This window comes from Cryptomeria japonica, chromosome 2, assembly GCF_030272615.1.
Source record: "Cryptomeria japonica chromosome 2, Sugi_1.0, whole genome shotgun sequence".
Lineage (NCBI taxonomy): Eukaryota > Viridiplantae > Streptophyta > Pinopsida > Cupressales > Cupressaceae > Cryptomeria > Cryptomeria japonica.
Window position 1 is genome coordinate 307,024,477 of NC_081406.1, and position 26,911 is coordinate 307,051,387.

General features: G+C 42.1%; 1 protein-coding gene across 1 annotated transcript in view; it reads right to left on the reverse strand.

Moving 5' to 3' along the window:
- Positions 1-26,911, reverse strand: part of LOC131075364 (uncharacterized) — a 175,148-nt gene that overhangs the window by 127,085 nt on the left and 21,152 nt on the right. The window contains exons 2-3 of the mRNA XM_058012190.2: positions 10,598-10,672; positions 10,327-10,434 (exon numbers count right to left, since the gene is read on the reverse strand). Coding sequence (XP_057868173.2) covers positions 10,327-10,434; positions 10,598-10,672 — 183 coding nt within the window. The remainder of the gene's footprint in view (positions 1-10,326; positions 10,435-10,597; positions 10,673-26,911) is intronic.

Here is a 26,911-nt window from a genome sequence, read left to right on the forward strand (position 1 = left end):
ATGAGAAGAAATGCTGTCAGTACTACTGTTCAACTTACAATTTGATAGTGAATGCTTGCCAAGATCATAAGATTAAGACTATACAATGCTGCAACAATATAGAAGACTCTCCTGGGCTTAACAAAAATGATAAGTCCAAGAAATTCTTCTCAAGGATCAATCTTAATATTCTGATTTGTGACAGACCTGCACTTGAAATGCTTAATCAGCAACACCATGGAATCACTAAAATGCTCATTACTCTCTCAATACTAGTCCGAATGACCCAAAACCAAAAGCAATGGCTTCCTATGAAGGAGGCGACCAAACCAATACCAAGAAATCAAACATTAACCCAACAGATTATTTAACACGAACCCCAAGGCAAATCCTAGCAGTGATGCCAGGCAAGAATGGCGATTCTTCTCTATAAAATAAAACACTTCATATTAGAATCTGCAAATTTGCACAAAGGAGCGCCCAACCAAAACAAGAGGAAATATGCAATACCCAGAATGAATATGTTTTTGTTTTGAAATATATGAATGAAACTACAAATCTGCCCTACTAACCGCGACTCCTGAAAATGAAATGAAATGCAAATAACTGAACTTCCAACACAACTCAAGCTACAATGCAATCCTCACTACAAACTCTCACAACTACACTAAATCACAACTAGTTGCTATCTTTCAAGCAAGAAGCAATGCCAAGACTAGGAGGCATTCATTCCTCGAAGCAACCCCAATACCATTCCGGCAGAGTAACATTATAATAGACATAAAATAACAAATGAAGGGAAGAGGCCTCCATTTATAAGCTTAACAAGAAATCTCTAGAGGCTTCTAGAAAGTGCGCCCTAATTTCACATTTGAATTTTCCTCCAAGAGATGGCGCCATTTTTAAAAGCTTAATTAACCTTTATTTTAATTCACTTCTCTTCATAAAGTTGGCACCCCCTTTTCATAAGCAAGATTTTAGACCTTAGGAAATATTAAATCCCTTCCATGATGCGTCCACCCTTGAAGACCACCTTTTAAAACAACTTGAAGTGATGACGCTAGGATAAGGGGTCAACTTTAAAATATAACATTAAAACATAACATTATTTAAATGAAATGAACTTATCTCTCCAAAAACATCCCAAGGCCAAAAGTGACGAAGCCAACTGAACCAACTGAAGAAGAGAATCAACTGTGCCAAAATAATCAGGACCACTGCCAGAAATAGAATTTACTAAAAATAGTAAATTCCAAAAAGTGCTCGGAACGCAAAGCTGGACAAACCACTGCGAAGCCCTCTAAAAACCCAGAAAGAATCCGCGATCCAAACTCTAATTCACGAGCAACAACAACCTCCAAAACTGGAAACCCTAATTTCCTTTGCAAAAAGCCTACGGGTCTCTGGAATAGGCCAATGGACCACTGAATGCACATCACTGAGAAGGGGACATTACAATCCGCCCTTCCCAAAATTGCTTGTCCTCAAGCAATGCCACCACAACTCCAGAAAATTTTTAACTGATCCACACCCAAGCAAGTATGAGCCCGGGGTCCCATATCCGTCTCAAGTAGAACCCACCACATCGACACTGCGCCACTCTGATCACATCAATGAAAACATCACGCCAAAACTGCACTAACCTCCCTTGTAACTCCAAAATGTTACCATCCATGATACTCAAACTGAAAATCCCTGAAGGACTGAAATCAATATCATGCAGCATCGCATGCCCATAAGGCTCTAAGTAATCAACATCCACAGTGCCACTGTCTATCACAAGCTTGGGCAATAGAAAATAAGGTCTACTCAACTCAAGGTCAAACTCCACAACACATCTCCATATGGTATCTAACAAAGCCACGACTGTCAATGTGACATCTCCAAATCTTCTTGCAAAGAGGAAAGCATTCATTTGCAAGAGCTCAACAAACTCATACTCATATCTGCACATGAATCTACTATGCCTCAATTGAATAATCCTGATACAACCATGGAGATTTCTGAAAACTCTTACAGTTCCCACTCCAAGCACCTCAAAAAGGTGAACCAAAGAAAGAAAAGGTTCGCTGTCCCAACCATAAGAAGAAGAAAATGCATAAGGATAACCTATAGTTAGAGCTTGAACACTTCCCATACACGGATATTGATTGCCCCAACTCGCCATACCTCTCACTTGAGACCACAAAACCATCCTGCTAGGAGACTGTAAAGTCTGAAAAAGAGTATACCAGTAGCCCACCAAGTCTGAAATGATTGTCTTGAGGTCTGATTTTAAGAAAATCAGCATCCAAGAAGATGAACAGCTGCTACAACACAGGAAATAGTCGTCCAAAACAACACATCTACTCATGTCCAAGGCTGGAAAACACCTCCAAGCAATCTCCAATTGAAAACCATTACTTGCATGACCAAAGAAACTGCACCAACTCCCCAAAATGAGAGCAAACCATAAAGTGAAGTGGCTAATCTGCAACCGATCAGCAAGCCCAAATCTGAAAATCTGATCCATTCCTTTCAAAAGAAGATGCCCAAGAGTATGCATTTGATCAATGCTCCAATTTTGAAACAATGTCTCAAGGTTGCAAATTGCACCTAGATCCCAGACTCTGAAACATGATCCACCCTCATCACTGAAGTCAAAAGGAATTCCCACATCAAACTTGAAAAGTCGATTAACAAATGTCCAATCAGCATTTGTATCAAACAACGGACTATCAACCTTCTGATTACTATCAGAGTCATGTTCCACCCAAAGATTCTTTTGCTCCAAAATCAATTTTTTTGATCTTTGGGGACAAAGAGCAAGATCATACTCCTCCTGGATGCAATCAAGCTCCTCCATTACCTGATTGATCTCTTTGGCCATTTCTCTATTCTCTTGATCTCTTAAATGTTTGAAATCAGCAAACTAATCTTCTACCTCCATTACAACCAACTGAGTATTTTCTAACATGTCCTTTGTTGACTTAAGCTCAAGAGTAAGCTCTTCAAGTTTCCTCTCTTTTCCCTGGAAAGCACTAAGGATCTTCTTTGCAGATTCGATGGCATAACCACGATCTGTGATCAATTGTATGCACTCTGATTTCAATGTCTCTAAAGAGTCTTTGATGAGTTGCAGATTGGGGAGAGCAACTTCATCCTTAACTCCCTTTCGTCTCTCTTCAATTTGAGCCTTCCAATAGAGTTCTTGTATCAAACTATGTGTATGGTCAAACCCAGATAGAACTTGCACCTCATTCTCAAAGGACCTCATGAATTTATCCTTCCACTCGTGAACATTTAAAGGTGTTGTACAGGTCAGAAGATAAAAAAGAAATAAAAGGAGATGAAAAGATGAAAATAGCAGTTTATGGAAAAGGCGGAATTGGTAAATCAACCACTAGTTGTAATATTTCAATTGCCCTAGCTAGACGTGGTGAAAAAGTGTTACAGATTGGATGTGATCCCAAACATGATAGTACTTTTACTCTGACAGGATTTTTGATACCTACAATTATAGATACTTTGCAGTCCAAAGATTATCATTATGAAGATATTTGGTCCGAAGATGTCATTCATAAAGGTTAAAAATCAGAACTTTCTTTCTTGTCTTCGCTGCCCGCAAAGCTTCTCCAAGACTCCTTTTCTTCACCACCCACTAGCAGCAATTGCTCAATATCATGATGAGGATTAGATTCTACTAGATCTTCAAGTTTTTGCTTACCACCAACTTCATGAATAGGTAAATCAGATTTGTATTTCAAAACTTCTTTAAGTTTTCCTTCATCAAGAACTATATGGTCCTCTAACTCTACAACACAATCTGTTTTTTGAGCCTCATCAGGGTCAAAGGGAAATTCATCCCACACAAGTTCCTTGTCATCGCTAGTTGCCATCACACCCGGATCCCAAGTGCTAAAGGGTTGATTACTTTGTTTAGTTAAAAAGTGCTCACCATAGCTCCATGTATCATCCAACTTAGATCTTGATTCTTCTCTTGGTTTCCACGCATTGTTATTTTCACCAAGTGCAAGGCTAGAACCAAGTGATGTTCCATCTTCCCACTCAAAAAGTGGATTGTCATACGTTTTCACTATACCCATCTCAAACAATGGGTTATCAACAATCTGAAAAGTATTTCCTTTTTCCAACTTAGACCAACAATCATGCTGTCCTAAATCTGAAAATTCCAATTTAAGACATTGCTCACAGACTTTCAGAATTTGATCAAGCTCATTCTTCAAACTATGAGTCTCAACACCATTGTTCTGAAATGCAACTTCTGATTGGTCCTCTAAATCTGTGTCATCATTTTGGCATATTTTAAACTCACAAAATAGGACAGCCTCTTGGTCATTAGGAACTTCATCATTAGCTGCAATATTTTCAGCTTCATAACATGGATCTCCACCCAACAATATGTTAACCTTTTCCTCTTGTTTAACATCTTCAATTTTCATCTTCTCTTCCTCTAGAAGCACATGAGTGCATTCGACACTGTCACTAGCTCCATAAGAAACATTACGAGATTCATCATGCACAACCTCAAATGTTGTTTTTTCCTCTTCTTGAATCACAACCTCATCAATGGTAGGTGCATGCATGACATGGGAATCATCATCAACCTTCTCAAGCTCCTCACTTGAAGTTTTTCTTTCCTCCTCTTGAGCAAACAGAGTAAGAGCTATCATATGGTATTGTTTCTTTGCAAACTCAGTCTTGTAGCATAATTTTGGATGGTGGTTCATGAAACAATTGAAAGGTAATTCTTCCTTAATGACTTGAGGAAGTGTATCATATTCCTCAAACATGCCAAGAATTTCTTCTCTAATCTTCTCCTCATATGAACCCATCACTAAACTCTGAATTTTTGTTGAAAGCACAGGATGGCAGGAATAACCGACTTCTCTATCACTCATGGAGAATTTGATCAACTAGGACATCATGTTCATCATAGTGTCGAACTTTTTCTCAACTCTCTCCACAGTCACAATGGCAATCTTCTGATCTGATGTTCTCGCTGCCATTGAATCAACCACTGTTTCTTTGTCACTCAACGAGAACTCTAATTAATCGAAACACACAGGCTGGCAGGAAAACCGGCTCTGATACCACTGAAATATCCCAAACCAATTTTTTCAATTTATCAATTACAAAAAGTAAGGCAACACACATCCGTTAGGGTTAGCACTTAAACCAAAACGATGCGGAATACAACTCTAACCAAGAATGTACACCAAGATCCCGGGTTGGGTAAGGCGTGAGCATATGGTCAGAGGGTCTTACAGCATTCTGAAAGTGACTCTAACCAAGAATGTGCCCAAAATGGACTAACATATGGTCAGAGGATCTTAGTGCGTGGTGAAAGCAAATCTAACCAAGAATGTGCCCAAGATGGACTAACATATGGTCAGAGGATCTTTACAATTACAACTGCTGAAAGGAAAACTCGACACCAAGCATGTGCTTTCAAACCCAAGGTGGGAATGGAGCTACCATATGGCGGAGATGCTAAGAACTTAGAAATGGAATTAAATGTAAATAAAAGCATGAAATGAAAATGAGAAGAAATGCTGCCAGTACTACTGTTCAACTTACAATTTGATAGTGAATGCTTGCCAAGATCATAAGATTAAGACTATACAATGCTGCAACAATATAGAAGACTCTCCTGGGCTTAACAAAAATGATAAGTCCAAGAAATTCTTCTCAAGGATCAATCTTAATATTCTGATTTATGACAGACCTGCACTTGAAATGCTTAATCAGCAACACCATGGAATCACTAAAATGCTCATTACTCTCTCAATACTAGTCCGAATGACCCAAAACCAAAAGCAATGGCTTTCTATGAAGGAGGCGACCAAACCAATACCAAGAAATCAGACATTAACCCAACAAATTATTTAACACGAACCCCAAGGCAATTCCTAGCAATGATGCCAGGCAAGAATGGCGATTCTTCTCTATAAAATAAAACACTTCATATTAGAATCTGCAAATTTGCACAAAGGAGCGCCCAACCAAAACAGGAGGAAATATGCAATACCCAGAATGAATATGTTTTTGTTTTAAAATATATGAGTGAAACTACAAATCTGCCCTACTACCCGCGACTCCCGAAAATGAAATGAAATGCAAATAACTGAACTTCCAACACAACTCAAGCTACAATGCAATCCTCACTACAAACTCTCACAACTACACTAAATCACCACTAGTTGCTATCTTTCAAGCAAGAAGCAATGCCAAGGCTAGGAGGCATTCATTCCTCGAAGCAACCCCAATACCATTCCGGTAGAGTAACATTATAATAGACATAAGATAATAAATGAAGGGAAGAGGCCTCCATTTATAAGCTTAACAAGAAATCTCTAGAGGCTTCTAGAAAGTGCGCCCTAATTTCACATTTGAATTTTCCTCCAAGAGATGGCGCCACTTTTAAAAGCTTAATTAACCTTTATTTTAATTCACTTATCTTCATAAAGTTGGCACCCCCTTTTCATAAGCAAGATTTTAGACCTTAGGAAATATTAAATCCCTTCCATGATGCATCCACCCTTGAAGACCACCTTTTAAAACAACTTGAAGTGATGACGCTAGGACAAGGGGTCAACTTTAAAATATAACATTAAAACATAACATTATTTAAATGAAATGGAACTTATCTCTCCAAAAACATCCCAAGGCCAAAAGTGACAAAGCCAACTGAACCAACTGAAGAAGAGAACCAACTGTGCCAAAATAATCAGGACCACTGCCAGAAATAGAATTTACTAAAAATAGTAAATTCCAAAAAGTGCTCAGAACGCAAAGCTGGACAAACCACTGCGAAGCCCTCTGAAAACCCAAAAAGAATCCGCGATCCAAACTCTAATTCACGAGCAACAACAACCTCCAAAACTGGAGACCCTAATTTCCTTTCCAAATAGCCTACAGGTCTCTGGAATAGGCCAATGGACCACTGAATGCACATCACTGAGAAGGGGACATTACATGAAGTCACTTCGGTTATTCATATATTTAATCCGATGATAATCGGTGGCAATATCAACCGGTGGCAATATCAACCGGTGGCAAATATCAATCAGTGGTTACTATTACTCGGTAAAACCCGATAAGATAAGTTAGTCGGTTTATTAATTTATCCCGATAAAATTAGTTATTCGGTGAGATGCATTAAGCCCGATGGTTATAAACTCGGTGACTGTTAGGTGATAACCCGATAATGGATCGGGAGGGTTTAGAATAAGACCCGATCATTATCAATTTATCAGGCTTAATAGCTTGCACTCGATCAGTTTGCATGCATAACGTAATTGACTACAACTGAATAAGAAGAGAAATTATAGATAAAGGAATAATCATTAGAGATCTAGATTTATCTATCGATGAGATAGATGATTGAATGGGAGACTTCATTTATCTCCCATTCAATCATTTATCTTACCGAAGCTATTAATTATCAACAGCTATCACTTTTCTATGAAGAGAAAAAGATATTGGCTTTCTTGGAAAAAGAAGAAAGACTATTGTTCCATCCTATTTTAGTTTTAGCATTAGATAGATAGGGGAAGTCTTCCCTTAATTAGGAGAGTTTTACTCACACACTTTGGTTGAAGCCACAATTTTGTATATTTCCCCAAGTGTACAAATTTTCAACCAACAACTAGAAGCACTAGTAGTCTTCCTCTTCCCTCTTGTGCAAACATATTTGCCACTACTAGTACTACCACTAAGAATACCAAACATAGAGGGTATATGCATAGTTCATTGAACAAATTGTGTTTGCATTGGCAGGCTTGTAGACTTTGATTCTACCTCCATGTGCAATCTATAACACTCTACCCTCTTGTGTCTTTTATCTCTTTACAAATCTTGATCCCTTGACTTGTAAAACCCAATAGATGAGAATACACTTTTGTGTAGCTCCCATTAAATTTTTCTTTACAAATGTGACACAACCACAATTTACTACCCCTCAAATTTTTCTTTTTCTGTTTTTCTAGAGATGTCATCATTTGAAGAAGAGGGTTTTTAGGATTGAAGGGGCCTTTGCGTGTGTTTTTAAAGATTCGGAATGGCATTTAAATGTATTTTTTTTAGGTTGTCCCCTTTCAACCAATTGGCTTTCATATTGTTCTTCCCTCTCAACATGCCCACTACTTTCACTACTGCTACTCATTTTGTTTTGTTTTGATTTTTGCAAACTGGATATTAAAAAAGTAACACAAAAAATCACATTTCATCATTTAAACTTAGAAAAAAATTCAAAAAAAGCACAAATGGAAGAACAATATATCTCTTTCACTTCTCTTGCTGGTTGCTGCCTAACAATCCTCTCAATTTTTGATAGTTAGTGCTGTTTTTTTTTCTAACAGCACCTTCAAACCCTCTTTGTCTTTCTAACTTGCTATTCGGATGAAAAACAAAAATTCCTATAAAAATGAAGTCAAATGCCTGAGATAGAGAGTTTTAAGTTTGCATTTTAGGGTTAGAGCCGAGGGGAATAGGATCCACAAAAGGCAAATAAAAAATTAATTTTTTAACTTTTGAGTGTTTTTTTGTTTTAAAAACTTGCTGGAAAACTGGGGACTCAAGGGACGTCCAAACGTCCCCTCCACGTCCCAAGGATGGCTGGTCATCCCCACCACATTTCTAGGACATCCCACTGATTGGGAATGATTCGTTTGCAACTTTTTTGGGGGATGCGGAGATGCCTTGGAAACATCCCCAAGGCATCCCCTATCTTGGGACGTCCCTGAAGTGGGGACAAGGGTGAAAACCCCGAGGGACACGTCCCTGTGTACCCTTGGGCTCATTACTTTGGTTTGTATTCCCCCATTTTCTTGCTAACATGAACCCAATAAAATAGCCTTAATATGTGTCCATGAGATGTAGATGCTTTTCTTCACACTTATTGTAATTTTCCAAGCGTGCAGAAAACAAATGGACAATCACCAAAAAAGGCTAAAGACTGAAGTATTGCAGATTTTTCAGAAAAAACAAATTACATAAGAAATAAATTATTTCAGGGAACCAAAAAAAAGGACGGACCAAGAGATAAAATGAAAAATATCCTTTCTAATTAATAGCTTGCCTACATTCTTGTTAAGAAATATGATCATTAAAAAATTCTTGAATTTTGGCACTTCATATTTAAGGGTTAGAAAGTTGCATTTTAAAATTCATTTTTCAAGGTTTTACTTTTTTCATTTGATGCCATATTCACATATCAAATCTGGCTTTTGTGGCAGTAGTCATTAGCTACTCTAAGAAATTGCAATAGTTACAGTATTGAGAGCACTAATTACTTAAATACACAATCAATCCTAATCCTAATTACTTAATTACTTAAATTGCCAAAATCCTGAAGGTGTATATTTCTCTAAAGCCAATTTTCTACACTAATAAATTTAAACAAAGTCTCGCATCCTATCTAAACTTTTTCTCCTAGTCTTACAGAGATATCTGCAACAGAAGCTTATAAACCAGTCTATTTTCTTTTGGGATGTCTAATTGAAAATATCACTTTACAATGGATTTTTTAAGGCATGTGACCTAGAGCTTTACCTTTGGTAATGTGAGAATATTCAAACTTAAACTCATATAAAGAAGAATCCATTTTCTTAGGTTATTTGCATGTAATTTCAAGTGTGAAGATCATATAAGCAGAAGTGGTAGCGCTTTGGAGACTTTAAATATCATAGAGACCTCAAAGATAATTTACGAAGAGCTCCACACTGATGGAGACAGATCATGATATGAAATATCTCAATTGTTGATATCACTGATATGCTTTTCACCACTTGTACAATATCAGCTCTATAATGATATAAAACTATGAACCTTTACATGATAAACCATGTAATTGAGAATTCGGCAAGAAACCAAAAAAAGAGATGAAAATATAGTTCAAACTTCAAAGCCATATCAAAGATCAATACAGAGTAAAGATAAAACTTCTGGAAGATATTAATCAAGACACTCTACATAACCATAAATTTATAGAACAAATGTCTATTTATAACCATCTAGCAAAATTAATCATGCACTCTTGCTTAACCCGGGATATAGAGGAACATAGATGATTGCACTGATGATCACCTTCACTGTAAAACAGGAAATAAAATTCTGTTTCAAATTCTAAAAACAGATTAATAACCAGAAATAAATGGTTATCAGAATGGGACACTCTTAAAGAAGCCTTCTTTATATTCAATGTCTCTTGACAGTTCATAAATTTAAAAGAACTGTAAGCATGCAAGTTCAGTTCACTGAATTCAATGTCAAGATCATAAATTTGTGTCCTTCCAAAATGCATGAATTGTTTGGAAATTCATTACCAGGGTAAAGATAACTAACCAGCATAATTTTCACAAATCTGTCTGAAAGCTTAGGCTCGATAAAGTTGGGCCAAACAGCCATTAAAAGCTTGTTAAACCACTCACATGGCTCTAAAGGAGTAGTTGGCTGCCATAATAATGTAACATCAGAAAGTGAATACATCCATATTATATAACAACCTACTATAACACTGTGGTTTGTGGTAATCATCTTAGATGTTCCAGATCATGCAGGGAAACAATTAAAAAAAATGTTTTATAATTAAACCAACTTGGAGAAGACAGCATACCAAAGTATTGAGTATATGACGCTTCCACTTGTTATTCAACTGTTCTACAAGTATTTGACGCTGGTACCTTCCATACTGTAAAGGCATACAACAACAAGTGAAGCAGAACAATTCAAATTTGTTTACCAGATCAAAAATTTGAATACAAGGACAAGTAAAATTTAGTTGCCACCTAGAATATGAGCACTGAATATGAAAACTTATTCCATGCTGGAAACACTTGAGGGAGAATAATTGACCTTATAAACTACTGCATATAATGCAATAGGGAAAAAAAAGTAAAATAGATCCATAAACATATACTGTTTTAATATAACATATTGTTGGAACCAAGTATATTTGTGTGTCAAGTAAAAAGAAAATATGATACACCAAGTTTTCAGTACAAGAAGCCTTTTTTAAGATAACGGCAAGGCACACTGATTAAAAAATAGAAAAATGTAGGAGATTTTAATTATTCATAAGGCATTCATCAAGTAAATTATATAGAACCATGTTATGAAACATTAGAGCTGAATTGAGAATTTACAAGAGTCAGCATACAAATTAATAAACTTTCAATGTCTAATCATTCCAGTTTGAGTTTTCATTATTAATGTGCATATACATAATAGTCCATAGTAGAAAAAATCTTTTGGAGAAAAAATCGGCAAAAAATCGGGAGAAGATCAGATATCAAAAAAAACATTAAAAATTGTAGAAAAAGAGAAAAAATATTTTTTTTTAAAACTTAAGGGCATTTCCATAGCATAGAGATATAAAGAGCAAATAAAATAGAGTTTAACCCATGAATTGTAAAAAATAAGTTTTTGTTGTTTATATTCATATTGTTGATTACATAGGCAAATATTCAGTTAACTTTTTAAAAGGGCAGTCACCAAATACACCAAATAGTTGTCTAAGTCTAAGATTAAATATTAGCTAAGTCTATGCAGTAACTGAGATCAAAAGTTAACAAACAAATAGTCAAAGTGGAAGCCATTTTGAAGTGGTCCAAAAATTTCATTGTGATTGAGGCAAGGAGTTTTGTAGGGTTGGTTAATTCAATATTTTAGAAATCTTATCAAATCATATTCCACAATTTCAATGTTGCATATCATAGAAACAAAAATCGTTAGGGGAAAAAATCAGCAAACTAGAAGTACAAGATTTTTTTTAAAAGTGGGTAAAAAATTGGATTTTAAAAAATCGTAAAAAAATGTAGAAATTAGACACAACTACTTTTTTTAAAACTTCAAGGCATTTCTATAGCATAGAATTATATAGAGTAAATATGTAATATCCCGAACATTTTTTTTTGTTTTTAACAGTTTTACAAACACACCAATCACCCGTTAGGGTTAGAATAATGCAATCCAAACCAATTGAAAGGACCCCTACACCATTTGATCACTGAGAGCCTAGACTAGGAGGGTGAGAGCATACAGTGACAAGGGATCGTTAGATGCAACACTAAAAATGCAGATTACAATATTGGGTGGTGAGCCAGCCCCATCCACTTTCCAACGGGTAAAAACCAAGAAACTTCGCGATAAACTAGCCAAGGAAACAAAAACACATTCAAACACAAATCACTCTACTGCGATATTTCAGTAGGAGGACTTTCCACTAAACAAACTCAACTCAACCGCTTATGCAGCAGGAGGACAATTACAAACAAAGATCACTCAACCGCTTATGCAGCGGGAGGACTGAATTACAAACACTGAAGGCGGCCAAGCCAGCCTCTTCCACTTATGCAGTGGGAATTACAATGAAGTACTTCAGATACAATAGATGTTAGTACTACTAACCAAAAATTACAATGATGAATACAATGAAGTACTAGGAATCATAACAATGGAACTCAGAGAAATACAAGCTAAAACACAAATAAACAAATCTAATGTAAACTACCAGCAACTCTAGAAATGGACCACCAACACTGAAAGACTCACAACTTTTTCAAAACAACTCCAAATCGCACACGAACACAGGCAAATGGAAGATATGACCAATGCGACCAAGATAGGAGCATAAACCAGCACCAAAAATGGCAACAAAGAGAAGCACGCAACCCGAGGCACCTTTAGAAAGGTACCGCAAGCATTGAAATTTCGATTTGCTACTAAAAATTCAAACTCACAAAAAACCACGCCAAAATAGAAGAATAATCGCCCAACCAACATGCTTCTGATGAGCCGCTACCCAGAATGATCTATCGCACAGGTAGGGATATATGAACAAAACTTCGCTTCAGCCACACCAAACCAGCAACACAGAAAACACTAAACTCACACTGAAAACTGAAAACACACTCTCAAAAGACTCCAACAACACACTGAATCAGCTAGGTATTGTATTTCAAGTACAAAACTATGCAAGCTAGGAAGCCACAACTCCGAAGCTCAAACTCAATCGCCACTCCAGCAACATAACGTTATAATTTCTCCAAGATAACCAAAATGAGACGCCCAACCTTGTTGAATCTCAAATGAAAATGAAAATGGCGACCAAATTTCCCTAAATTCATATGCATTTCATTTCATAACCCCCTCCAAGTATGGCGTCCACTTTCCCAGTCTCCCTAGTCACACTTTTCCCAAAATTGCCTTGTTATAATACATTAACATTATAAAGCATGAAATACATTCATTTTTTACGCCAACTACTTAGGGAAATAAAATGTGACTTAGAATAAATGATATAATTTTTCCTTCTTAAGTCATTCCTCCAAAATTGATCAGTAAAATAATTAAATATCAAACTTTAGGATAAAGTAATAATATTTAAATAATCAATTATAAATCAACTATCAATCACTGCAAAAATCAAACTGTGAACTGAAGTGCAAAAAATCACTAATCTGAACTGGATCGGAGCTCTGGCCAAGACTAAAAATAGCATTGCCTGAACTGACACTTACTAAAAATAGAAATTTATGAAAACAACTCCGAAAAACATGCTCGTCACACCCCGTGAATGAGCTTGGAAAAACCTAGAAAAACCTCAAAATCTAACCAGCTGCCACCAACTTACTAAAATTAGTAAGTTCAGAAATCACTTCAAAACAAGATGCATGTTATACCTCTGCGAAGCCGTCAAAAAACCCAGAAGGAATCCACGGTCGAAATTGAAGAATCCCTACCAGACAAGCATTAATTGGCTCATGCAATATTCCACAAAAATAGGAAACCCTAATTCCTGATTCCAATCAGCCTACGGGTCTTCGGAATAGGCTAATGGACCATTGGTTTCTCCTTACTGAGAAGGGGACATTACAGTCTGCCCTCCCCAAGATTGCTTGTCCACAAGCAATCGCAAGGTTAGATGTTGTAGAATTTCTTCATTTTCCCAAGTAGCATCCTCAACTAGTAAGTTCTTCCACTTCATCAAGTATTCTCGAATGGTCCTCCTCCTTAGAAAACGTTCTTTGAAATCAACAATTTCCTCTGGAATAAGCACCAAGTCTCCTTCTTCATCCAAAGGAGGTAAATCAAAAGAGACCACAACATTGTGTCCAAGTGCCTTTTTGAGGTGTGACACGTGGAAGACATTATGCACTCTGCTACTCGCTTGTAGCTCTAACTCATAAGCCAGTGCTCCAACTCTCCTGATGACCTTGAACAGACCATAGAAACACGACTTGAGTTTCTCCATTCCACTCTTCTTAAGAGTAGATTGTTTGGAAGGCTGAAGCCTAAGGTAGACCATGTCCCCAACCTCGAATGAGCACTCTACACACTACTAATCAGCGTATAACTTTTGCTGATTTTGCGCAATTCAAAGATTGTCCTTCAATGCTTTCAGAATATCTTGACACTGCTAAATCATGTCCTTAGCCTGAGGGGCTCTTCTATCACCAAATACCAAGTCAGCAAAGTTAGGAGCCTCTTAACCATACAGTGCCATGAAAGGGGACATCTTGATGGACATGTGATAAGTGGAGTTGTAACAATATTCTCCCAAATGTAGCCATCTCACCCATGCTTTCTGCTGCTCAGAAACATAGTTTTTGAGATAACCTTCCAACCACTTGTTCACTATCTCCGTCTGCCCATCCGTTTGTGGATGATAACTCGTGCTTGAAGTAAGCACAGTGCCACACAATCTGAAGATTTCCAGCAAGAAACTGCTTAGGAACTTGTTGTCCCTATCACTTACAATATTTTTAGGCAGCCTATGCAACCTAAACACCTCGTGAAAGAACACATCCGCAACTTGAGCTATTGTGAATGAACTGATAATGGCATAGAAATGAGCAAACTTTGTTAATCTATCCACCACCACATAGATACAGTCCTTTCCATTCACTCTAGGCAACCCGGTGATGAAGTCCATAGAGATACTTTCCCAATTCTGATTGGGAATAGGGAGTGGTTGCAACAATCCAGCAGGTGCAGTATGTTCATCCTTGTTTATCTGACAAGTATGGCAATCCTTGATGTATCTCAAAACATCATTTTTCAACCCTTTCCAAGAGAATCTATCTCGGATCTGCCTATAGGTCTTGAAGAAACCCTGATGACCAACAAGGGGAATGTCATGAAAGGTTTGCAAGACCTTCTCCTTAAACTTGGATTCGGGCAAAAGAAGGATTCTACCCTTATACATAATCAACTCGTCCACCAACTTGAACTTTTCATCATGAAAAGTACCCTCAATAATGTTGGTTGTAAACTAATTTTTGGCATACTCAGCAAGCAACAAGTCCTAGTCTGCAATAAGCTCGCACAATGAGCTCAAATGGGGTCTCTGTTACATCCCACTTGTGCCCTAGTTGATTGTGTGCAGTATTTACACCCTAATACAAGTTAACCCTACTGCATATTTGATATACTTGTAGATATTTAATGTGCCCTAGTTTCATGTTTTAATCGATGGATATGTTCAAATGATTATGCATATGTGAATGATGATAATTATGCTTTCTATGATGATATGTTGGACTTTGATTGATTAAATTGATGAATTTGCAGTTAACAATATGATTTAATGTTTTACTTTTGTCATGAATTATTAATTATCAGAACTGGGCAGCATTTGGATCTAACGGATTTTCGTGGGCCAAGTGTGTGCAGAGATCGTCATCCTCCATGAAGGGAGGGAAAGTATCATCAGGTCGGGAGGTGAGAGGAAAGAAAGGACTCAATGTCGTTTGAAAACCCTAACCTAGCCAGGTAAACTTATGTTGACCTTGTCAGACCCTGTTAGCTAGTGCACCAGGTAACCTAGAGGGTGAGTGCAAAGAATTTAGGGTTCATAACACTAGGGTTTGTCGCTTCTCGAGGTAACTAGTAATTATTATTATTTAATTAATTATTTCATTAATTTTTAATCAAGTTTAGCTGGGACTAATGTTATTTTTATTATATAAATATATATTTATGTATATGTGTATATATGTTACATATATATCCTATGTGAATACATGGGTATAGGAGTACGTATACATGGTCGTATACGTACAACCGCAGTCAGGTATACATATGGTGTATGGGTCGCATATATATAAATATACATAAATATGTATATTTAATTAATTAATAATTTGCTCGACAAGGTTTATTATAATTAAATAAATTAATATTTTTGTCAACTTTAATTGGCAACTCGAATATTCAAGTGAAGGTTATGTGAGGGGGAGATATGAAATTAACCTCTCCTAAAAAGTTCCTAGTCGAATTGGCTTGGTATATACTTATGGTAATATTGAGAGCGAAATAAGTTTTTATTAAACCATATTACATCGCTCCACCTTGCCTTATGATTTTATTGGGTATTAAGGGGTTGAAAAAAAGAATAGAGTAAACAAATTAAAAAAAAAAATAAAGGAGATTAATGTTTGCCCTCTTGGGTGAATAACTTAAGGCATAAAGAACATAATGCAGACTAATGCCGTAAATATCAGACAAAGTATATCAGATGTTCTATTCATAATAAGTGTATTTTACAAGTTACATTTCGAAGTATAAAAGGGTACCGAGGGGGTGCGAGCGCCAACCGTCGCACCGCAACTTCCACCCCTCGGTTGCCAACTAACCAAAACAATTACACATAATTAACTAATGTTATTCCTGTGTACAATAATGTCGCCAACATCATCCCCCCCAAAAAGAAAAGTCGTCTCCAGGCGACTTACAAAAATGGAGATAATGCAACCTATACAATATACATATCTGAAAGACTAGGGAGGGGGCTAAGAAAGCGTCCCTGAAGCAGAAGGGTGAGATGTCGGTGTCTGGGCCGCCATGCGGCCACGGAGCTCATACACCTGCTGAGTGCGTGCAGCCACATCCCGTTCCGCCACCAATACCTTCTCTAAAGCTATCTTCACCATGTGTGCGGCTTCCAGCAACTCCTCCTCTTTTGTATCCACTGCCTCCGTCGCGCAAACCAATCGAGTCTGCTCGGCTACCAGATGAGTCTCTACCTCGGCCTTCGCTACCCGGGTCTCAGTCGTCTCTGTGCGGGCCATCTCTAGCTGTGCCAACAACTGCGCCCTCTCGGCTACCCATGAGGCCTACTGACTGGCCACCTCCTTCTCCAACGCTGCTCGGGCAGCCTCCCTGACTGCAGACTCCTGCTATGTACGCCTCAATGTATAATAGGCATCCTAGTAGACCTCCTCGATCTCGCGGACAATTGTCATCACCCGACTCTCCACAACGGGCTGACGCAGCCTCCAAGCCTGGAGCATCTCCTCTGTCTCCGTACTCGGCCACCCCTGAGACTCAAAGCAGGTAGCAAAGGCTGTCGAGCAGCCCACCCGCATAAACTGTAAGACCTGCTCTAGCTCCACCACCACCTGCTGCAATGCTTGTGTCTGGGCAGCGGCCACCACCCGCCTACCCCTCGTTACCATATCAGCCATGTCAGCTAGATAGGTCTCAACATCCTCCCCCGTCTGCCCGGAGGGCTGTGAAGTCCCTGGTGGAACGGCCACGACTGTATCCTACTGTGAAGGTACCTCCGTCGCCACCGAAGGTGTACCATCTCCTGGTGCCTGCCCAGCAGAGGCGACCTCCCCCGCCTCGGTCCCAACTGTGAGCCCATGTGCCTCCCCTGACGAGTCATCCAAGTTGACTACCTCTGCTCTAGTCTCTCGACACGATGAGAATACAACAGCTCCCTCCGGCTGTGCCAGTGTCATCTGAAACCGCTGTGTGAGCCAGCTCTACATAGCCTCGAGGTCAACACGCATCTCCATGACCGGGGGATGGTTCGCTGTGGTCGGCTCCTCCAACAAGGAAGCAGAAATAGTCACCACTGCGTCACTACCCACGACGTCCAACCGTACGTGAGGCTCGGTATCCACTCCCTCCACCTCCGTCAGCCCCTGCTCCACAGCGACAACTACCCAATGCGGCGACTCCTCCGTCCCTGACTCTGCGATGTCCTCGGTAAGTGCCGCCGTGGTTGGGCCCGGTGATGCTCCCTGGCGCTCGTCCTGGAGGGGACCAAGTGTAACAAGCGTATGGCTCTGCCCGAAGGCCGGAATACAGGTGTCGCCCACTCCAGATGATGGCACAGGCGTGCCCATCAATAACAGGGGTGGGGCAAACAGGACTCGTACAAGCTCCTCCGTCGCCTGGTTGCTATCGTCCTCCTCATCGTCCGCCTCTGAATCCTCCGCGCTGCTAGAATCCCTCCCGCTATCAGGCTCCCCTGAGGCCGAGGCCCTATCTACCGCCCATTTCCGCTTCGCGAAAGAGTGCCCAATGTCCAAGTGCCTCCAATTCCAATACATTATTGGAGGCTCTCCTGCTGTCAACGGTCCCTGCGGCCGTACCTCCAACTCGTCCTCCGGCACTGCTTCCCGCGTGGCCTCCAGGAATAACCCTATAGCGTAGTGAGGCATATAGAATGTGCGATGCTGGAGCATCAAAAACTCATACATACGCTCTGCCAGTAACGCAGCCCAATCATACACGATGCCATTCATCAGCCCGTTCATCAACATAATCTGAGGGAGGGCAATGTCCGACGCCCTACCCGACCCTATCAATCTACTCTTGATGATATCCATAATGCATCTCCAATGGCCCTCCGCAACAAAAGTCTTACGGATTCCGCGACCCTTCATGGCTCTAGCCACGCTGTCCAACTCTGCTGTCGTCAAGTTCCGGGAGACTAATTTAATCCACTACTCCTTCTCCTCCCGTGTCATCTTTTTGGCCTTCAAGTCTATTTTCTTGCCCTGGCTGCCTGGAATGCCGAATACCCTCGTGAAATCCCCTGCTTTGAAGGATATAGTAACATCCCTCCGGAGGTATTCAAACGTGTTGGTGCATGTGTGCCTGTCGAAGGTGTCCACCATGAAGCGTAGGGCCCCCTCGTACTCCCGGATAGGGAACACGGGCATCCGAACAGCCCACTCTACTTGTGCCTTACGGAGGTTTTGCTTTACCAGGTCATTGTCGGGGGTGTCCTGCCACCATTTCCGGCATTCCGATCCATTCAGGCCTTCAAAAGTAATATTCTGTGGCGTCACTGTGTTTTTCGCACTTATGGCAGCCTATGGTGCCTTCTGTTTTTGCTTTTGTCAGGCGCTGGCATCCATGGTGCCGCCTGCAATACGTACTACTGACGCTAAAATCCTGATATTGCTATCCCTATCCCTCTGGCTGCTACTGGAAGAAGCGTGCAACTGTTTCTTCCAACTTCTTTTCCCTGCTGAATCCATCAATCTCTGTATAACTGATTGCCTATTAAAATAAAAATCGTACACCTTCGTAACGGCCCTCTTTTTGTGTATGGCTGCGGTTGTGCGGGCTACTTCTTCTTTTTCTCCCCTGCGCGGCCTGCGTGGTGTCCTTATATGCTAGTACGGTTTCTCTTGCCTTGCTGTGCGGTGTGCTTTATCCCTTGCTATGCGTAACCCTTGTTGTGCGGCATGCTTTATCCCTTCTTGTGCGTGTTGCGTGGTGGTCGGGCTTGTGCGGCGTCTTCCTCTTCCCTCGCGTCGCGTGGTGGTCAGGTTGTGCGGTGTGTGCGGCGTCTTCCTCTTCCCTCACGTCGCGTGGTGGTCGGGCTATGCGGCGTGTGCGGACTGTGGTGTCGCGTGGTGGTCGGGTTGTGCGGCATTTGCGGCGTCTTCTCCTTTTGTTTTCTGCGTTCCAATGTTGCGCGAAGGATTTTTTAATGCCGGTGCGGTGTGCGGTGGGTTCATGTTGCGGTGACCACCTTCGGTGGCTTCCACCGCCGGTGACCCCACCGTCGGTGTGACCACTGCACGGTGGTTCGGTGGTCCCACCGTACGGTGGCCACTTTTTTTTTTTCTTTTTCTTTTTTTTTTTTAATCTTTTTTCCAATTTTTAGCGAACTGACTGACTAGAGGGTCCTGGTTCCCTCTGTTCGTGATAGACCTTTAATTTCGACCCGTTGACTGCGTCTAGTATCTCCTTCCCGTCCAGCGTCCACAACTTAATCGCCCTGTTCGTATTGACCTCACGTATCCGGAAGGGCCCTAACCATCGGACTTTGAATTTCCCCGGTTTAATTTCGTTCTTCTCGTTGAATTTCAAAACCAGCTGTCCGGGAGTAAACTTCATTCGCCGCAGGTGTTTGTCGTGCCACACCTTTCGTCTTTGTTGGGCTGCCTCTGTGGCCCATTGTGCCAGCATTCTTTTTTCGTCCAACTTACCTAAGGCATACAATCTCTCCCTCAGACTCTCCATATCCCCGAGTCTGTTCTCTACTGCAATGCGAAGGCTTGGCACCATGAATTCCGCTAGCACCACCACCTCCTGTCCGTACATGAGTTGGAATGGGGTCTGACCCGTGGTCACTTTGTAAGTCGTTCTGTAGGCCCATAGTACAGAGGGTAACCTCTCCTCCCAATCTTCCTTTTCTACCCCGCAGGACTTGTAAATTACCGATACCAATATTTTGTTTGTGGCCTCCGCCTGGCCATTGGCACGTGGGTAGTACGGGCTCGATAATGAGTGAAAAATCTTGAACTCTGATGTCAACTGCCGTATGACATGATTCACGAAGTGGCCCCCCCGGTCATTGGTCAACTGAATAGGTATACCATATCGCGTAATGATTTGTTCATAAATAAATTTAGCTGTGCTTACTGCCGAATTATCCGGGAGAGCCCTTGCCTCCACCCACTTGGTCAAGTATTCTGTCGCAACTACAATGTACCGGCACCGTCGTGTGCGGCTGGCCTTAAGAGGACCCACAAAGTCGAGTCCCCATCGTTCAAAGAGTTCCTATGCATGCGACGGGTTTAGGGGCATGAAGTCCCGCTTCAGAGGTTTGCTCGCTTGTTGGCAAGTGTCGCACCCCACGACCCACTCCCTGGCGTCGTGATGTACTGTTGGCCACCACAGTCCTGCGAGAAGCACCTTGCGGGCTGTAGTGTCTGGGCCCATATGTCCACCTGCGGGCCCTTCGTGTGCCTCCCTTAATACACTCAAGACTTCTTCCTCCATGACACAACGCCTTAATATCTGGTCCGGCCCCATTTTGTAGAGTAAGCCGTTGATGAGCAAAAAAGTCCTGCTCCTTAATACGAGCTTTCTTCGTTCCCCTGGAGGCATACCCTCCGAAAATCGAGACATCGATAGGTACTCTCCAATCTTCCTGTGCCACGAAGGGAGTACGGCTATTTGGAACAAGTGTGCATCCGGAAAATTGTCATTTACTCCCTTTGGAGGTTCCCCCGACTTAATCCGTGACAACTGGTCGGCTATGACATGGCTTCCCCCTGGTCTTACTACAATTAAAAATGTGAACTCCTGTAGTAGCAATAGCCAACAACTTATCCTCCCCTGGATAATGGGCTTGTTTACCAAGTACATGAGTGCCTGGTGGTCTACGTAAAATGTGAATGGTGTGGCCAGGAGGTAATGATGGAATTTCTGTACGGCATAGACCATACCGAGGGCTTCATGTTCTGTGGTACTGTAGTTCTTTTCCGCCTTCGAGAGCAACCTGCTGGCAAAATAAACGAGGTGGTCCAGCCCGTGTCCTCCTACTTGGGCTAACGTAGCCCCGATGGCATAGTTTGAGGCATCCACGTGAACGTGGAATTCCTTATCCCAATTCGGGTATGCCAGTATGGGCGCTCCCATCAACCTTGTCTTCAGCTCTTCAAAGGCCTTGCTCTGTGGCTCTGCCCAAATGCATGGTTCCCCTTTCCTTGTCAACTTATCCAACGGGTGGGACACCTCAGCGAAGTTCTTGATGAACCTCCTGTAGTACCCCACATGACCAAGGAAGGACTTTATCCCCAAGACGTCCGTAGGAGGTTCCATTTCTACTATTACCCGAATCTTGTCCGGGTCCGTTTTCAATCCTTCTTTACACACAATGTGTCCCAGCAATCTTCCCTGTGGTACTATGAATCTACATTTCTTCGGGTTGAGGGCCAACCGTGCCCTCCGACATCTCTCTAGGCACTCCCCGAGAGTTTTTAAGTGGATGTCCTGTCCGCTGTAAATAGACCAATCATCCAAGAATGCTTTGAAGTTCCCCACCGACATCTTGTTGAAGATGTGCAAGATGATGCGCTGAAAGGTGGCAGGTGCATTGCATATAGACCGAAGGGCATTCGGTTGTATGCGTACACACCGTCCTCCACCACGAAGGTTGTTTTCAACTTATCTTCCTCCGCGATGGATATCTAGTTGTAACCAGAGAACCCATCCATGAAGGAATAGATTTCATGTCCAGCTACTTCCTCCAAGATGCTGTCGGTGAAGGGTATGGGAAACGGGTCTTTAATAGTGACAACGTTCAGGCACCGGAAGTCTACACAGATCCGGATCTGATTGGCCTCTTTCTTGAGGGAAATCACAATGGGAGACCCCCATTCGCTTGTCTGCACTCTGAAGATTATGCCTACTTCCAACATCCGCTTAATTTCGTCGTTCACCCGTATAGCATAATTTTTGTTCATTCGGTAAGGCCACTTCCTCACTGGCTGGGCTCCCGGTACCAATGTTATTCGATGCACACATAACTCTGGGGGCACGCCCTTCAAGTCCTTGTATGTCCATGCAAAGACATCCTTGTATTCAAGGAAAATTTTGAAAGCTGCGGCCTTCAACACTAGATTCCAGTCATCTCCGACACGGATGATCTTGGGGTCACTTGCCTCCTCGAGATTCATTTCCTTTAAATTGGCTTCCTGATACTTAATGGGCTCCCCTTTCAGGAATTGGTGTGCCGGCATCTCATTCACTGCTGCCGCCCTTTCCTTGTACTCGCCATATTCTGGGGGAAATATATCTGGTTCTTCTTCAATGCTCAATACATTGCACAAGGGTGTAAATAGTTCATAATCTCCCATTTGCCAATAGAAGAGGCCATTCAAAGAGTCCCCGTCGTCCCCTGAGCATGCCTCCAGTTCTAACACCCCTTCGTCACTAGGCTCCATGCGGCATCCATCTCCACCCTCCGCTAACTGGTCTCCCTCAGATTTCGAGTCGGAGGAGGCTAACTCCTCACTCACCATCTGCGTACGAAGATCGATCACGTACTTCCTCCCGACGTTTTCCAAAGAAAGGGTATTCCGTTTCCAGTTATGGTTCGCTTTTGCTGCAATGAGCCACCCCCGCCCAAGAACGGCGTCATATCCTTTCTGCTTCAGGGGGATTACCACAAAATCCAGCATGAATGGGTGCGTGCCGACCATCACCTCCTGGCCCATGAGGGTACCAAGGGGTTTAATCCCGTGTTGGTCTGCCCCTAGTAGGTTGAACGTAGGGGGCCACAACATAGGCTTTCCCAATTTTTTCCATGTCGCTTCTGGGAGCACATTTACTCCTGACCCTCCGTCCACGATAGTGTCTATTAAGGTAGTCCCCAGTATACCCATTTCTACCACCGCCGGGTGGCGTCCGCTGTTGACTACCAACAACATGGGGTCGACCGTGGGGCTCACGACCTCCCTAAACACGGGGTTGGTTGTGGGGCTCACGACCTCCCTCATTTTTACTTGTGGGGGTACAGAGTTTAAAATAGCCGTTTTTAGCTGCGGCATGGTCTCCAGGAGGTCTTGAATTCTCACGGGTACCTCTACCTGCAATATTTGCTGTAAGATTTCCTCTTCTCCTTTCGTCCGTGGTGGACTTGCTGTCTGGTGACTGTTCTGTCCTTGTGCGGCCATTTCCTTTGTGATCTCGTCTCTGGCCTCCCGCACTCTCTCGGTCTCCGTGTGGGGATTTGGGTAGGCAATCTTTTTAGCCTGCGCCCTTGTGATTGCCAACACTTCTGCCTTCGTAGGTTCTATGTTTAGAAGGTTTACACCAGGCTTCGGACAATTTGCGTCCTCATGGTCGCCTAGCCCGCACCATCGGCAGAGGTGCTGAGGGTTGGCTTCCTTCGTGCAATCGCGGGCGAAGTGTCCCCACTGATTGCAGGCCCCACATTGAATCATTGGCCGGCCCTTGGCATCATACTGGATTCGGTTTTTGTTGTTGTTATTGTTATTATTTCTTCCACCGCTGTGTCTATTATCCCGGTATCCTCCAGATGATGCCGTCGTGTTAGTCTGTTGGCTCGTACCCGCTGGTGCGGATGTTGTGGCCTGCTCCGTGAACAGCACTTGGTTCGTGCTTCGGGTTTTCATCTTGTATGGGCACTCCTTGGTGGAGTGTCCCATCACTTGGCAAATCTCGCAGAATGCCTTCTTCGGGCAAGTACCCTTTGTGTGCCCCTCCTCTTTGCACTTGGAGCACCATATATCCCCTTCGGTCCGACTAGTGCTTCTCATTGTTTTGAATTCCTTTCTCATTCGCTCCATGTCTTTCTGGAGCGCTTGCACCCGTTTGGCAGCCTCGTTGTCGCTGCTGCTTTCCTGTGATGAGTCATCCTCTTCGGACGAGCTCTCCTTCTTTTTCTTCGATGTCTTGGTCTCGCTCTCGAGATCCATCGCTCTATTATATGCGTCTTCGTACGATGTAGGTGGAACAATTTTCATCTTCTTTCGGAGGGAATGCTTTAATCCCTCCACGAACCATCGCTTTTTCAACCCATATGCTAGTTGACTCTCCATCTTTCCCAGTAGTTCCTTCAGTCGCCGACTATAAGCTCGCACTATCTCGTTCTTATTCTACTTCGTTCCATAGATCTCGGCGACTATTTCGTTGTCATCCCTCAGGAGACGGAACTCTATCCCAAACTCCTTCTTCAGGTCGGGCCATGTGCCGACTTTAGCTTTGTCCATATCTGAGTACCAGTCTATGGCCACTCCCCTCAAGGTTGCTGGAAATTGTGTTACCCATTCATCTTGATCGGTAACACCATTTGCCGACCATATGGTTTCGCACGTTCGACAATGGCGAACGAGATCCTCCTTCCCGTCGCCATTAAACTTCGGTAGTTTCTATTTACCTGCCATTGATGGGGGTCGTCTCCTTTGCGGTGGCTGTCGCTGAGCCCCTGCGCCGCTTCCTCCAACGCCTGTGGTGTGTCCTGCGTGGGTGACTGGGGGTACCGTGTTCTGCCTGCCATGCGTCGCACCTACAGCCGTACGGTTGCCCTCCCCTTCGCTCTCACCCATGCCCACTCCTGGTTCCCGTTGGTGATCTTCACTCCGTGGTGTAAGAGATAAGTTTCTAAACTAATCCCGCGTCTCCTCGACTAGGTTTCGCTGTATCCTTGTTTCTTCTAGAAACTCTTCGTGGCTCCGCGTCCTACGATGTTTTGGCGACGCGTAGAAATTTCCGTCGGCTTCTGCTCCCTCCGTGACACCTCCATGGTTCCCCTCGGGCCACCCTTCGGTAGGTCGTCCTTCGGCCAGTTGCCTCAACCTCCGTCTATGTTCTACTTGCTGCTCCAGAATCAAGGCCCTCTGCGCGGCCTCCCACTTGTTCGTTTCTGGTTTTTTATTTCTATCTTTATTCAATAGGTTTGGCATTAATTGTCGCACATTCCCATAACTCACAATTCATAAATCGAAAGGTCTTTTATTAATTCATCTGCTCAAATACAACTCGTGTCAACGACATTTTTATTTGAAAATAAAAAGTTCACGATTCAATTCCCTCCTGGCCTGGTGCCATCTCGTTCCGTTTCCCGTCGGTTGTTCTCTTCGTAGCGTTGCAGGATTTGTTGTCGTCACTCTTCCTGGGCAATCTCCTCCAGGTGGGCCTGTTGTGCCAGCGATGCCTGTGCAAGCAGCCGAGGGAGGTGGTTCATCAACCGGTTTACTGTCGGGCTCACCTCCAACGCTGTCCACACGGTACTTGGTGGGATTTCTGCCTCCGTCGCCTCTCGTCAGACGTAGGTCTAAATGGCTACTTGGAGCAAAATCGAAAATTCTCGCGTTGCCATGTCTTCTCCTGTGTATAATTATGTTTGCGCGTCGTCAGCCTCTGGGTTTATTTCACCAATGGGTAGGCCCATTGTGTCTGTGCGCCATCCGTGTCTTCCGTTCCCGAGTACGTCTAGGCAACAGCGCCAAATGTTTGCCCTCTCGGGTGAATAACTTAAGGCATAAAGAACATAATGCAAACTAATGTCGTAAATATCAGACAAAGTATATCAGATGTTCTATTCATAATAAGTGTATTTTACAAGTTACATTTCAAAGTATAAAAGGGTACCGAGGGGGTGCGAGCGCCAACCGTCGCACCGCAACTTCCACCCCTCGGTTGCCAACTAACCAAAACAATTACACATAATTAACTAATGTTATTCCCGTGTATAATAATGCCGCCAACAATTAAAACCATTTTATTTTCTCAACTTTGGTATATGAGTTATCGGCATTTGAAGGAGATTAAAAACATAAAGTTTTAAAGAGAAAACACTCCCTAAATATATTGAAGAAGATATTTTTTTCACGGGAATGCAGAATGCATGAGGGAAGCTTCTTCTGGAAGCGGGAAGGCTGAAGGCGTGGTAATAGAGCATGAGATTCACATGACTCCTGGAGGGTTTGGAATACCGCCTGGTTTTAGGGCGTTGCAAGAAGGAATCATGTTTTTTGGCATAATACTTAAACCATTCTAGAAGGGGAACGAAGGATGGTTGTCATTCTTCTTCTACGGCAGGGATTAAGGGTTTTGCTTGGCATTTTTCAGTGATTCCAGCTTGTGGTTGCATTGTGGAAAGCCTGATTCAGAGTTTCATTTTCTTAAAGACTTACCAGGTCATGTTACCTTCTTAGACCTAGGATTTTACCCTTCTCTCTTATCGTTATTTTCTTATTTCGAAATATAATGGAGGGAATGCATAAATATATCAGTTCTTTGATAATGGCTGGAAGTTTTAGAGAATTCCATGGAATTTCTTATGGGTTTGAAACCCCTATTCATCCATATAATGTATATTAGTTACTGTTCCAGTTTTAGCAAGTGATAACGAGTATGAAGT